This window comes from Oncorhynchus clarkii, chromosome 10 (genome assembly GCF_045791955.1).
Source record: "Oncorhynchus clarkii lewisi isolate Uvic-CL-2024 chromosome 10, UVic_Ocla_1.0, whole genome shotgun sequence".
Classification (NCBI taxonomy): domain Eukaryota; kingdom Metazoa; phylum Chordata; class Actinopteri; order Salmoniformes; family Salmonidae; genus Oncorhynchus; species Oncorhynchus clarkii.
In genome coordinates this window covers 33,383,741-33,398,348 of record NC_092156.1, presented here as the reverse complement: position 1 = coordinate 33,398,348, position 14,608 = coordinate 33,383,741, and the positions used below count along the sequence as shown (strand labels likewise).

General features: G+C 39.7%; 1 protein-coding gene and 1 long non-coding RNA gene across 3 annotated transcripts; one reads left to right on the top strand and one right to left on the bottom strand.

Moving 5' to 3' along the window:
* Positions 1–481: 481 nt before the first annotated feature.
* LOC139418294 (non-histone chromosomal protein HMG-14-like) lies at positions 482–3,735 on the bottom strand. Of its 2 annotated transcripts, XR_011635295.1 has the most exons (7): positions 3,528–3,721; positions 2,181–2,207; positions 1,962–1,991; positions 1,837–1,872; positions 1,634–1,738; positions 725–1,462; positions 482–678 (listed from the first exon to the last, which is right to left on the bottom strand). XR_011635295.1 is itself a non-coding variant. In XM_071167651.1 (6 exons), exons 1-6 carry the CDS (start codon positions 3,543–3,545, stop codon positions 1,415–1,417), a joined length of 264 nt encoding a protein of 87 aa, XP_071023752.1. In that variant the 5' UTR covers positions 3,546–3,735; the 3' UTR covers positions 482–1,414. The 2 variants fall into 2 exon arrangements, 1 of the variants encoding a protein (XP_071023752.1); XM_071167651.1 differs by having other exon boundaries at positions 482–1,462; positions 3,528–3,735.
* A 467-nt stretch (positions 3,736–4,202) lies between these two features.
* Positions 4,203–13,617, top strand: LOC139419507 (uncharacterized). The gene is made up of 4 exons (XR_011635416.1): positions 4,203–4,284; positions 9,422–9,460; positions 9,695–9,810; positions 13,289–13,617. It is a non-coding gene; the product is annotated as an uncharacterized lncRNA (long non-coding RNA).
* The last annotated feature ends 991 nt before the right edge of the window (positions 13,618–14,608 follow it).

Below are 14,608 nucleotides of genomic sequence, written 5' to 3'. Positions count from 1 at the left end.
ATGCACTTTTAGTTGGGCCCAATAACATTTTTGGGGGTAAAATGTTGTGAAACACAAATTTCCACTATTTCTGTAGATATGACATTTGACATTACAATGCAAAATATTACATACAGCTCCTTTAATGTATTTGTGTCTTAGCTCCCTCAGTGTCTTCTGATCTTTATTTTAGTTCAAATTGTGTCCAATTAAGACCTAAACAATGAGGTGAGTTATTACTAATCAGCCACCTCAAATTGATCAATCAAGTAAACGGGTGGAGTGAAAGCAATGTGCCCACAGAATGAGTCTGACAGTCTAACCAAGTAACGTTTTTCATGTCAAGGAGATACTAGCTGTTTCCATGTCAGTCTCAGAACTGGTATTATTTAGCTACTGTATTACATATGTGGTCAGAACTGGCATCCAAAATAATTTAGTTTTTACATGATTATTTGGATACAGACATTGTCCATTTCCATCACACAAAGAACAAAACAAGTACAACCAAATTTTTATTGGTTTGTTTATACCAATCATTACACAGATACATCTATAAACAAAGGATAAAAGAACTGTACACTTGTACTTGATACCTAAACCCCACATGAATATTGCTACTGCTGGTTTGTGTATTTGACAGCTCAAATGGATGTAGTTTCTCAGCATCCAAGGACCCATAATAGTCAGTATATTTAACTTATGTACTTCTTTAGCTTGGCTAAGAACACAATTCCATTTTTACCATACTCACAATGTACCATCCATTACACACTGCATATAGAAAGTTGAAAACCCCTTTTAATAGCAGCTATACAAATTTATTGCAATGCTATCACAGAACAGAGACAACCAATTACACCCAATGCACAGGCCTGATAGGGAGGAACTCCAGTACTAGGGAATAGGTTTATTAAGCAGAATGGTAAAGAAAAACATATTGAGTACAAGAGTTAACATATGGAACACAGTTTAAACATCTTAAAATGTTTTCCTCATTATAAACAAAACAATGTGTTCCCCCTTGAGTTAATTCATCCCCACCACACAATGCAGGTTACTTATACCTTCCCTCATATAGCCTATGGAATGTTAGTCTCTCAGACAAGCTCTCTGTTGTTTTGACCGGATCCTGTAAACGATGTGCTTGCATGTTCTTGGTGTAGTAACCTGTCCCATTCCCACCCCTCCCCCATATCGAAAATAAAAACCGTTGACATTTACAATGACCGTAATTGTTCCAGAGATGTAAAAACATGGGATGCAATGAAATCCCCATCTCAAATTGTATTTTTTATTTCATAAAAAAATGTGTTTCTACAATCAAACTACTAAAAAACCTGCATTTAGAAAATAGTCGATAAAAATATACCCCTGAATTGTACAAGAAAAAGAGGTACAGGGAGCACTGATAAAAGATGTGGTTTGAGAGATGTTATTCGGCCGCCTCTTCCTCCTCTTTCTGTTCAGGTTCTTCTGGTGCCTACATTTAAAACATAACGGAATAAAACTGTTGCAACAGTTGAGAGAACCTATTTATAACTTACATTCAATATCTTATGTTTAAAACAGTATAAGATCATAAACTATCAATTTGATGTGTTTTTCTTGTCCTTATAGGACAAAATGCCTACATATCCCAGCAGCCCCTTACCTCTTCCTCAGCTTTGGCTTCTCCATTCTCTGCGGGCACCTCTTTCTCAGGCTCGGTCTTTTTCACCTCTTTAGCCTTCTTGGGCTTAGGTGCTGCCTTCTCCTTCTGTAAATAAATATGTTTAATGGGATAAGACACTGTAAGTCTTTAATTGCAATTAATTTACTATTAAATGTACATTTGTAATGTCTGCACTTCCTCACCTTTGGCTTGGGCTCTGCCTTTGCAATTGCAGGTTTCTGCAATGAAAGATTTGTGATTCTTTGCTGAAATTCTGTTTTTGGGTGCATCTTTAATTAAAGTGTTGATAATGGTGTGTAATACTCACATTTACCAATCTCTCAGATCTCCTCTTAGGCTGAAATATTTCAAAAGAAAATACCAATTATTTACTCATATAATGGGAACAACGTTTGACATGGGTTGCTGCTGACCCCTGGTGGCAGAACAATGGAATTGTATTTTGAACATTTAAATTCTTACAACCAGCGATCACCTTGATTAAATACAACTCACATTATATTTCAGTAAGATGTGTATGACTCACCTCTGCTGCCTCAACATCAGCGTTTGCCTATAATAATAATAATAATAAAATGTTAGTGACAGCTCAGCAGGGCAACCGTGTTAAGTGGGTTTTACTGGGTGAGGGACAGTTTAAATGCCAAGAGTATTAGGGCAATTATGTAATCCCCAAAAAGGCGTAGGGAGGTAAGGAAAAGCATTGCAGCGTGTTATGGTCACAGTCTCGATATAACTGCTTATTTTTCCTTTTTTTTTTACATCACCCACGAACTACCTAATAAACGGATAATAATGTAAACTTGCTCAGATCATGTTCCCATTTCCTATGACTATACCATGTTGCCTGTAATCTCTACGGAGAGGGGGGAATACCGACTCCGCCTACTCCCGACGCATTCATTCACTCGTGATGAATGGGATTTGCCAGACAACATGACTGTGCTCGCTACTCCGACCAGACAGTCTACTATGCGTTCCCGCCATTCATTCGAATTTCAAACTCCGAGATCCTCAGCGATTCTCCAAATGGTTACAGAATCTACTAGAATCCCCAGCAACAAGAGCGCCTCTGTGATGTCGACGAATCACAATTGCATAACCCAGAATTGGCTCGAGCCAACAAAAGGGCACACGGAAATGTAATTAAACCAAATATTTTAACGATGCAGCATGTTACATTAGCGCACTTAAACGCATTTTACGTAGTTTAACTATGAACTTTTATATTGCAAAATAAGAAAAACGTCGTCAGAGTTCCCCTTGCCCACAAGGGCAGCCATGACACAAGTCTTCGTGCCCTTTTCAAAGCGCCCTAGAAGCAGTCTTCTGCATGTGCATACCGCCCACCGTGCGTTGAGCATTATGCTACCAACAATTAAGTTATATTTTAATGATGCAGTGTTTCAATAAGTGTAAATGCAATGTAATCTAAATGTTATTTGCAATAGACTTTGCCTAGTAAAAAAAATCGGTCACCAACTTTATTTCTGCAGAATCGCCATCTTACGACGTAGCTAGCGACCTACACCTCTTTGTCCTTTTATAGGTTAATGTATTTGTAAACAACCACCACGAAGACGTGACAAAACCCCAATTTAAAATTGATCTGATAGAGTAAATATTAAACACCAAACATGAAACCAGTCCTAATTTTCGAAGACTAAAATCACAGCGTGAAAAGGTAGAAAACCCGCCACTTCCCAAATCAAAACAGACCGATACATTTTAAACTCCTGATTGAACACAGCAGTGCAACAATGTTGGAGCGGAACAAAACATGGATATGAGGCTACATTTTACATGCAAAAATAAATGCATTTGTTTTATCTATCAAAGGATATATACAACCAATAAAACATGTTCCACTTACTTTGCTCCTTTTAGGCATGGCTGTTTTGCGTATAAGTTCAAATAAAGAGGGAACTGTTCCAAAACGGAGCAAGAAAAATACTGTATGTTGGTATAAGATTCAAACACTACGTTCTATTACAGCGTAGCAAACCTTAATGTTCCATTGGAACAAAAACTAGCTCAAACCGGATTGGATTCTCCCCCTCCCTCCCTATTGAATTCATTATAGCATCAATCTGACGGACAAGCTACTCTCCGCCCCTGGTAGCCATTGATTGGCTTTAGGAGCCGTCAACACATTTTCAAATCATAGCGAGATACCTGTGTGGATAATTTTACATGGCAATCAGATCTATATGTATTTGTCTTTAGATGAGCACTCATCAGGGGGTAACTATGACACATTTGTGTTTTTATCTCCATATCGTTTTGCCCATATACCTTCTTTTTTTTTTTGCAAAAGGTTAAAACTGCAAGCTCCACATACGGATATTCCCTAAATTTACACACAATACCCCTTATTAGCAGAATATTAGGCTACCAACAATGCATTATCTTAATACATATATTTGAGAAAAATAAAGACAACAGTCCAACTTCACTAGGCAAAAATACAAAGTATTCAGTAAAAATACCCTGCACCCTGGGTAGAAAGAGAGAGGCGTGTGCTTCCCTAGCGACGGCTATTGTAAATAATCAAAGGAAAATGGCGACCGGGTAGGTCTGGTTGCTATTGCAACATTGTCAAAAGGTTGTTACCGTCAATTTCCTCCTATGTGAGTATATAATTCAAGCGGTAACGTTTACAAATTGTAGCCCTATTTTACCGGTAAAGCTGTGTTCAAACTCTGAAGTTGTGTCGACATGTTTCTCTGTAATAGTCTAGCACAGGGACATGATGTTCGTTCTCCTACTGGGAGAGATTGACAAAGACCCGCAAACATTTAATGGCTGGTGATGGTGACTCAGAGTTTATCTCAATCTCCAAAACTGTCATCTGCTCTTCAACCTTATGACTATCCTTCCTGGCTCTTTTTAGCACCATAAGCGTTGCAGGCTGAAGAGTAAGACATCTCCGTGATATAAGGGTAAATGCCACATTTGGGAATATATAAAAACAAAAATGTCATTGATTTTACCGAGTTACAGCTCATATGAGAAAATCTGTCAATTTAAATTCATTAGGCCCAAATCTATGGATTTCACGAGTGGGAATACAGATATGTCACAGATACCCCCCCCCCCCCCCCCCAAAAAAAAACAATGGGCCTCAGGAGCTTGTTAGGGGTATTTTTGTGCATTCAAATTGCCATTGATAAAATGCAATTGTGTTCATTGTCTGTAATTTGTCTGTAATTTATGCCTGCCCATACCATAACCCCACCATGGGGCACTCTGTTCAAAACGTTGACATCAGCAAACTGCTCGCTCACACAGCGCCGTACTTATGGTCTGCGGTTGTGAGGCCGGTTGGACAAAATGCCAAATTCTCTAAAACGATGTTTTGAGGTGGCTTATGGTAGAGAAATTAACATTTAATTTTCTGGCAACAGCACTGTTGGACATTCCTGCAGTCAGCACGCCAATTGCACACTCCATCAAATCTCCATCACATCTGTGGTGTTGTGTGACAACTGCACATTTTAGAGTGGCCTTTTATTGCCCCCAGCCCAAGGTGCACCTGTGTAATGATCGGGGGTGTTTTAATTAACTTCTTGATATGCCACACCTGTCAGGTGGCTGAATTGTCTTGGCAAGGGAGAAATGCTCACTAACGGGGATGTAAACAAATTTGTGCATTTTAAAGAAATAACTTTTTGTGCATATGGAAAATGTCTGGGATCTTTTATTTCAGCTCATGAACATGTGACCAACACTTTACATGTTGTTTATATTTTTGTTCAGTGTTGTACACAGAAATCTGGTAAACGACATCACATGTGGAATGGATGGGCAAGCAGTCTGCTTTGCATATCTCATGGTTAAGTGCTATGACAAAGTGATGTTGATCCAAGGGAGTTTTCCCCATAAGTATAATTTAAATCTTCTCAGATCCACAAACACCAAATCCTGTTTTGACCACAGTAGCAAATAGAATACTGTCCATGTATGTTGCCATCAAATCATTAACAGGAGATGACGCTGGGCCAATTGTGCGCCGCCCTATTGGACAACCAATCATGGCCGCTTATGATACAGCCTGGAATCGAACAAGGGTCTGTAGTGACGCCTCTAGGACTGAGATGCAGTGCCTTAGACCGCTGTGCCACTCGTGACCCCAATCTGCCATGAATTGGTCCTAATTCCTTTATTTTGTGCTAGCAACCTGCAGCTTGATAACATAATGCCCTGTGATGATACCTTACTGCACAGTTCACGGCCAGAATGGCCAAGGCCAGAATGGCATGTTGATTTTATGAGTATCCCTGATTTCCAATGCTTTCTCAATGGTAGTCATACGTTGACAGTCGGCAGAGATGACGCGTTCATATCCATACAATTTCCACGGACAGAAAGTTCAGATGTGTTGAACTTTTGACGGGCCGATGGATACGCAACCATCCATTTATAAAAGAGAGCATTTTATACAGCTAGGACAGTATACCATATACCAGGGTATTTGGAAATAGCTACTGGATTATTTATTTTTAATACCGTTAACTATTTATTTTAAGTTCAGCTACTTATTAATTAAATACCTGCATTCATCTTGAGCAATAGGTTAGAATATAAAGCAGATTGCGTTTTTCATTTTGAGTTTACCATAGTTCCCTAGAACAGTTGAGCCAGTCATGTTTTTTGTAAATAGCACAAAGCGGGAGCAGGTCCAACTGTGTATTTACAGGGGTCCTGTTTTATACTGAAAGTCACCTGTGTTATTTTTGCTTCAATAGAGTGATCAGGGACATGCAACTATAGTTTTCCTTCACAGAAAATACATTCATTTTCATCAGATGACAACAGAAGTGCAACTCTATTTGGCTGGTATCCACACAAGGCTAAATTAGCTTACAATGAAAAAGCAAGATATATTTTTTGCAAAAACTATACATGGGCATACTTCTGTTTTATAATAGGAAATGTAGCTGGCTACATTCTTTCTAACTTTTTCTCAAAGTTAATCTTGCATTTTACCAGACAAAAGTAGGCTGGCTACACAGAAAAGTACCATAGAAAATTAGCTACACATAAGTCAGAGTGCTGTCTGTCTGCTGATAGAATGCTGTTTGTGAATTCTGGAGAGGTGCAACTGAAACACCAAATGAGTCTGATGCTGAGTAGAAATTTAAATAAGAAGCATTTCAGATCTGTGTTTACAAAACACAGCAAGATATTTCTTATGCATTTTCTTTTTTTTTTCTGCGTGAAAACTAATTGTTCTGCGTTAACACGTACCCCGCGTTTAACTTGCAACAGATCTAAGTGGCTGAATTAATAAGGTGACTGGACAAATATTGTTGACTTTATGCCATGTTTGAGAAGTCAAAGCCCTTTAAATGCGTTATCTGTACAGCTGCCACTGCTATCTTTTTGATATTCTTCAGTTTTTTTTTCTCCTCTCCGTTCTCGGCTGTCTACTTCTCCCCATCTTCTCTGAGCAGGCATGCCCGTTGCCCCAGCAACTCCAGACTCCACACAGACACAGCGTGTACACATGCTGCTCCAGAGCCAGTACTCTTCATGTGCACAATGTCTCTCATTCGCTTCTAAATGTCCAAACTCACCAAAAATTATATTTGGTTGCTCCTACTTCCTACCTACACTACATTTGGAAATTATGGTAAATTCAATTGATTGGACATGATTTGTAAAGGCACAGATCTGTCTATATAAGGTCCCACAGTTGAGGGTGCATGTCAGACCAAAAACCAAGCCATGAGGTTGAACGAATTGTCCATAGAGCTCCCAGACAGGATTATGTTGAGGCACAGATCTGGGGAAGGGTACCAAAACATTTCTGCAGCTTTAAAGATCCCCAAGAACACAGTGGCCTCCATCATTCTTAAATAGAAGAAGTTTGGAACCACCAAAACACTTCATAGAGCTGGCTGCCCGTCCAAACTGAGCAATCGGAGGGCCTTGATCAGGGGGTTGACCAAGAACCCGATGGTCACTCTGACAGAGCTCCAGAGTTCCTCTGTGGAGATGGGAGAACCTTCCAGAAGGACAACCATCTCTGCATCATTCCACCAATCAGGCCAGATAGAAGCCACTCCTCAGTAAAAGACACATGACAGCCTGCTTGGAGTTTGCCAAAAGGCACCTAAAGGAGAAACAAGATTCTCTGGTCTGATGAAACTAAGATTGAACTCTTTAGCCTGAGTTCCAAGGGTCACGTCCGGAGGAAACCTGGCACCATCCCTACGGTGAAGCATGGTGGTGGCAGCATCGTGCTGTGGGGATGTTTTTTAGCAGCATGGGGCTGGGAGACGAGTCAGGATTGAGGGAAAGATGAAAACCTGCTCCAGAGCGCTCAGTAGTGCATTCAAAAGTATTTAGACCCCTTGATTTTGTTAAATTACAGCCTCATTCTAAAATTGATTAAATTGTTTTTTTTCCGCTCATCAGTCTACACACAATACCCAATAATGACAAAGCAAGACCAGGTTTTTTATTTTAGATAGCAGGCCGTTAGACTAACTTACCAATCAAAAAATGTTTTGCTGACATGGGCTAATTGAGTGACTCAGTGAATGACATAATGAGGAAAAACTGTTGATGTGTAAAAGTCTTGCTTGCTTCTCTCTCCTCATTGTATTGTATTATTATTTTTTCATTTTGGTTAATTGATCTGCGGGCCACCAGTTGCCCATCTCTGTTCTAAAGAGATATTTGTTTTATCTCATGTCCACACATACAGGTATGCATTGTTCCCTTAACGTCTAGAGATTTTTGTCAAATTAAATATAGCCTATAGAATATTTACCATTAAAAACACTATTAGTATAATGAGACATGGTGGAGGTATGGCCTTGTTAATATCACCAATTGTTCCTTCCTTTCTCTTAGCTGGTTTAGTAGGTGGGAAAACTCTACTGCACAATTTGCTCCATCTTTCTATAGGGGAGTCGGTACATGTATGTTAAAAAGGATGTGGGGAAGAAAAAATAGAAAAAAACAAAGGGTTGGGAGGGAGTGGTGGCCAGGGGGGTTTCAGATAACCGCTCTGGGTGTTCACTTAGGAGGCCTCTGTCACAGCTGCAGCCTGTTGCCATCGGCCTTCTCTGGCCCTCTCTGTTTTCTCATTTTCCCGCTCGATCTCTTGAGTCCCTGACAGTAACAGAGGAAGGAAAAGGGCTTCCTTTCAAGAACGTGCCATTTAGCAGCACACCACTTCCACAGACCAGTGGTGACCCAATACAGGACCATTATTTTGTCCGAATGGAACTAATATATACTTGTAGATACTATACCCCATGCAGATTTATTTTAAGGGAAGAATGTGCTGACAATTTCTGTTTTCACTGGAGTCAAAGATAATTCTACCACTCCTCTATCATTTCAAATGTGAAACCAAAGCACAATGACACAGTGAAATAATTTAATGGAGAAGTTTTCATATCTTTAGGGTGTTAGCGCCCTTAAATTAATTGTGGTGCAGTAAATGCAGCGATCAGTATGAATACATGGAGGGTTTCAAATTAGAAATCTCCCATAATCCTCAGGATAGAGCTTGAGGTGGATGAAGGAAGGTAAAGGTGACCTTGACGTGAGACACTTCCTGTGGCTTGACCAAAGCTTCTTTGAGGAGGGGCAACACTTCTGCTGACATCTCCACCCCTTCTAACCAGCTGCCGTACAGTCTCACCTGTTGGCCTTACAGTTCCACTGTGATACTGTCTCTCTGTGTCAGAAACCACACTCTATTATCAGTTTGTTGCCTGAAGTTTGTATTTTTCTCTCTTCCCCCAGTTAATTCCAGAAATGGTCAGCAGGCCACAGTTAAGTAAGGTAAGCGATGTAAACCTGAGATGTACGGAGTATAAACTCCTAAAATATATATATATATATATATAATTAATATTCATTGGTATATTTTCATAGTAGCTAGGCTTATTTCACAATCTTGCAATAGGAAACTATACAAATATGTAATAGATGTGGGACTATGGATGATGACTGACAGATGCACAGTCCAATGGGAGCAAGTGGCAGAGAGTGACGTCCTCTCTCTGTCTCTCCCAGGCCGTGCTGATGATGTCTCTGATCTGGAAGTACTATGCTGACCCAGTGACGGTTCTGCCCAGTAAGTGGCTTTTCTCCTCTAGAGCGAATGGTGGCCTTCCCATCTGGAGTAGCAGGTAAGCCAGATTACAGTGCCTGCCCTGAGAGGGGCTCTTAACACCAGGTGGGGTTGCGTCTTCAATGGCTCCCTATGTAGTGCGCTATTGTATTAATGCTCTTCCAGGGCTCCAGACTGCGACCATATAGTTGTATTTTGTTACCCTTTGACTTGGCTTTGCAAGTTACATGTTTTGTTGGTCACACTGGTGCGAGCTGTACATTCTACCTGGTCACCTCACTCAAAACATCTTGTTTTTTTTGCGCATAAAACCATTATTTGGTCTAACAGTGAAGTGCATGATTACTGTAATGAAAGTGTCTGCCCTGCTGCTGTGCCTGGTTCACACTTTTACAATCGAGATATAGGATATGGCTTTGAAATACAGAGCTGTGCGTCGGCCATTACGAGTGCACTAGGCCTCATTGGGTAGTAGGTTTGAACTTGGTAGGAAATCAATTGTGTTCAATGCATTGAACTCGTTAAAATATTTATACATTTTCCCAAGTGTATAATAAAACATTTTTATTTCACCTTTATTTAACCAGGTAGGTCAGATGAGAACAAGTTCTCATTTACAACTGTGACCTGGCCAAGACAAAGCAAAGGAGTGTGACAAAAACAACAACACAGAGTTACACATAAACAAACGTACAGTCAATAACACAATAGAAACATCTATTTACAGTGTGTGCAAATGTAGTAAGATTAGGGAGCTAAGGAAATAAATAGGCCATAGTGGCAAAATCATTACAATTTAGCATTAACACTGCAGTGATAGATGTTCAGATGATGATATGCAAGCAGAGCTACTGAGGTGCAAAAGAGCAAAAATAAATAACAATATGGGGATGAGGTAGTTGGGTGGGCTGTGTACAGGTGCAGTGATCGGTAAGCTTCTCTGACAGCTGATGCTTAAAGTTAGTGAGGGAGATGTAAGTCTCCAACTTCAGTGATTTTTGCAATTTGTTCCAGTCATTGGCAGCAGAGAACTGGAAGAAAGGGTGGCCAAAGGGGGAGTTGGCTTTGGAGATGACCAGTGAAATATACCTGCTGGAGCAGGTGCTACGGGTGGGTGTTGCTATGGTGACCAGTGAGCTGAGATAAGGCGGTGCTTTACCTAGCAAAGACTTATAGATGACCTGGAGCCAGTGGGGTTGACGACGAATATGAAGCAAGGGCCAGCCAACGAGAGCATACAGGTCGCAGTGGTGGGTAGTATATGGGGCTTTGGTGACAAAACGGATGGCACTGTGATAGACTACATCCAATTTGCTGAGTAGAGTGTTGGAGGCTATTTTGTAAATGACATCGCCGAAGTCAAGGATCGGTAGGATAGTCAGTTTTACGAGAGTATGTTTAGCAGCATGAGTCAAGAGGCTTTGTTGCGAAATAGGAAGCCAATTCTAGATTTAATTTTGGATTGGAGATGCTTAATGTGAGTCTGAAAGGAGAGTTTACAGTCTAACCAGACACCTAGGTATTTGTAGTTGTCCACATAGTCAGAACCGTCCAGAGTAGTGATGCTAGTCGGGCGGGCGGGGGCAGGCAGCGAACGGTTGAAAGCATGCATTTACAGTGCCTTAGTAAAGGGGCTGAATAATTTTGCACGCCCAATTTTTCAGTTTTTGATTTGTTAAAAAAGTTTGAAATATCCAATAAATGTCGTTCCACTTCATGATTGTGTCCCACTTGTTGTTGATTCTTCACAAAAAAATACAGTTTTATATCTTTATGTTTCAAGCAAAGTGGTCGCAAAGTTCAAGGGGGCCGAATACTTTCGCAAGGCACTGTATATAAATATAGTGTGGGATACAATATATATATAGTGTGGGATACAGTGTGTGTGTATATATATATATATATATATATATATACTGTATCCCACACTATTTATTGAATCTTACCCACTCTGTCACTGCTCATCCATATATTTTATATATTCTTATCCCATTCCTTTACTAGATTGTGTGTATTAGGTTTTGTTGTGGAATTGTTAGATATTACCTGTTAGATACTGCTGCACTGTCGGATCAAGAAGCCTAAGAATTTTGCTACACTCGCAATAACATCTGCTAACCATGTGTATGTGACCAATAAAATGTGATTTGATTTGATGAAACTTGCTCTCATGAGGACCGCTACAGGAAAAGACACAGAGTTGCCTCTGCTGCAGAAGTTCATTAGAGTTACCATCCTCAGAAATTGCAGCCCAAATAGTGCACATAAAGATGAAGGCAAATTGAAAATAAAAAACATCGGTGTCTTCTGGCTACTCTAATTTTGACTTTCAAATCTAAAGAATTATAGCCTATTTGTTAACCTAACAATCATGACAATCACTAGATTAGGTTGCAAATTAAAATATTTTCGATCATGCATTCCTGCTTGGACATGTTAGATGTAACAACTTATTTATTGAATACCAGTAGTTTATTACACATCTTATCATTATGAATGACTTGATAATATAATTACAAATATTTCTATTGTGTGACGCTGTAGTTAATTTTTGTTGGGGTGCGACAAAATCATGGTCTGGTGCCATCAACTGAAAAAGTGAAAACCGTAGTCTGGAGCGCTGTATTCAATCCATTCAACTCAATGTCTGTTTTGTTTTAAAAGTCTGACTAGAACCGAGCAAGGATTTTACCTTCATAGGTAGAGGTTTACATGGGCTCAATGTGAACAGAATTAATACCAGTTCCCCAAGCTTTAAAGTCATACACTGAGTATACAAAACATTTTAAGAACACCTTCCTAATATTGAGTGCACCCCCCCAACTCTACAAGGTGTCAAAAGCGTTCCACAGGGATGCTGGCCCATGTTGACGCCAATGCTTCCCACAGTTGTGTCAAGTTGGCTGTACCACCATTCTTGATACACACAGGAAACTGTTGAATGTGGAAAAACCCAGCAGTGTTGCAGTTCTTGAAACAAACCAGTGGGCCTGTCAGCTACTACCATACCCCGTTCAAAGGCACTTAAATATTTTGTCTTGCAAATTCACCCTCTGAATGGCACACATACACAATCCAAGACTTTAAAATCATTCCTTAACCTGTATCCTCCCCTTCATCTACACTGATTTGAAGTGTATTTAGCAAGTGATATCAATAAGAGATCATAGATTTCACCTGGATTCCCCTGGTCAATCTACAGGGGTCTGAATACTTTCCAAATGCACTGTATGTCATGGAAATGTTCTTGTTTTGTACACTCAGTGTATTTTGGAGAACTTTTCCTCAGCTCTGTTTAAACCCTAAAGTCTCTGTTTCTCTGAGAACAGTAATACCTACGGATCTTCATAAGTCCCTGCCTGTAAATTTGTCACATTTTCATGGTTTGCATTTTTTTAGCTTGATCTGTGACTTTCAGAATTTTGAACGCTTACGTTTAGAAATCAGGTTAGATGACATGGATCTGGTCTCTGGGACTGTATCTAACTGGTAGTATAATGATTCTTCATTAACCAGCTCTTGTGCCTGTGTTTCAGATGGCGTTGGAATCCCATGGCGGCTCGTTGTTTGTAACAAGGCTGTTACATTTTGATAAACCATCAGGATTGTTTTGTAGCATTTTCTTTCTTTACCAATCCATTCCTCGTCATGAAACTACATCAGACTTTTCAAAGTTGTCTTATGAACTAAGTCTGGCTTAATAATGGTTATAATTTGTTCCTTTTCTAAATTATTCAAGCCATATCACTCTTTTACCTACATGCAACAGTGTTCTGCTGTGCATCTTTGTTTGTCGGTTGCCTACTTTATAACCCTCTTCCAGAATTATTATTATTTTGACTTATCAATAAAAACCTGCAAAACATTATTTGTGCTTGTCATTGTATTAAAGGGGGGCTGAATTTCCTAATGTGGCTTTATTTTGGGGCTTTGCTCATTAGAAATGCTAGCGGCCATGACAGAAGCGAAACGAGAGTTGTGTTGGGGGTGTGGTTTGATGTGGATGTTTCGTGGGTGTTTCTTTGCCATTCATTAACAACAAACAATGGCGGTAACGTTAATGTAGTGACAGGTCATCCCTTGCATCTTTAACCCGAAATCATAAACCCTGCACATTTCTACAAATGAGATTTTAAACCTAACCTTAACCATACTGCTAACCTTATGCTTACCGCTAAATTTAATTGAAGCCTGTGGAATCTGTCTTTGTGGCAATAATAATAATAATTTATTGAACTGGTGTAGCGCTCTTCATTACAGAAAATTATCTCAAAGCGCATAAAAAGCAAAACGAACAACAAATGTAGATTGAGATGGTAGAGATCAGTGTTGTAGTACACGATTTGTCGCAGTGTTGGATACATCTGTACTCTGTCTTGTAGATTAAAAAACAAATTATCAGCTTCCATTCAGTCAACATATAAAACCTCTTCGCCAGGCCAAAGTTATTTACTTCTTTCTTGAAACATGAATATCTTAACAGCCTTAATATCTAATATAGACATGTTTGCGCAGTGGCAAACCTATAAACCTTCAGTGTGTGTGACAGTTTCATGATTCTGAAAGGACAACTGTAATACCAGCGCACTTGTGTAGTAGAGTGCATTTTTTTGTAAAACACAAAGGGCCAGTGATGTAGTGGAGGGATATACGCAGGTATTGCTTTTTTCAGTGGGCATTGCTTATAGTCACGTTTTAACCCCTACTGATGCGTATCAAAGTAGTGTAGTGGAGAAATCCTGCACAAAGTAGCCAACACAACCGCAAAGAAACGTGATATAAATTCACATGCGTGCCGCACACACCCTAGTTTCAACGGAATATTATCTGCAGGCAGCAAGTGTGCAGCTCTCAAC

What these genes read in the sequence shown, in the direction of transcription:
- LOC139418294 (XM_071167651.1), bottom strand. An exon ending in CTGATGTTGAGGCAGCAGAG is followed by an intron (nt 1,992 to 2,180) that starts GTGAGTCATACA and finishes GAAATATTTCAG; the next exon opens with CCTAAGAGGAGATCTGAGAG. An exon ending in AGGCAGAGCCCAAGCCAAAG is followed by an intron (nt 1,739 to 1,836) that starts GTGAGGAAGTGC and finishes ATTTATTTACAG; the next exon opens with AAGGAGAAGGCAGCACCTAA.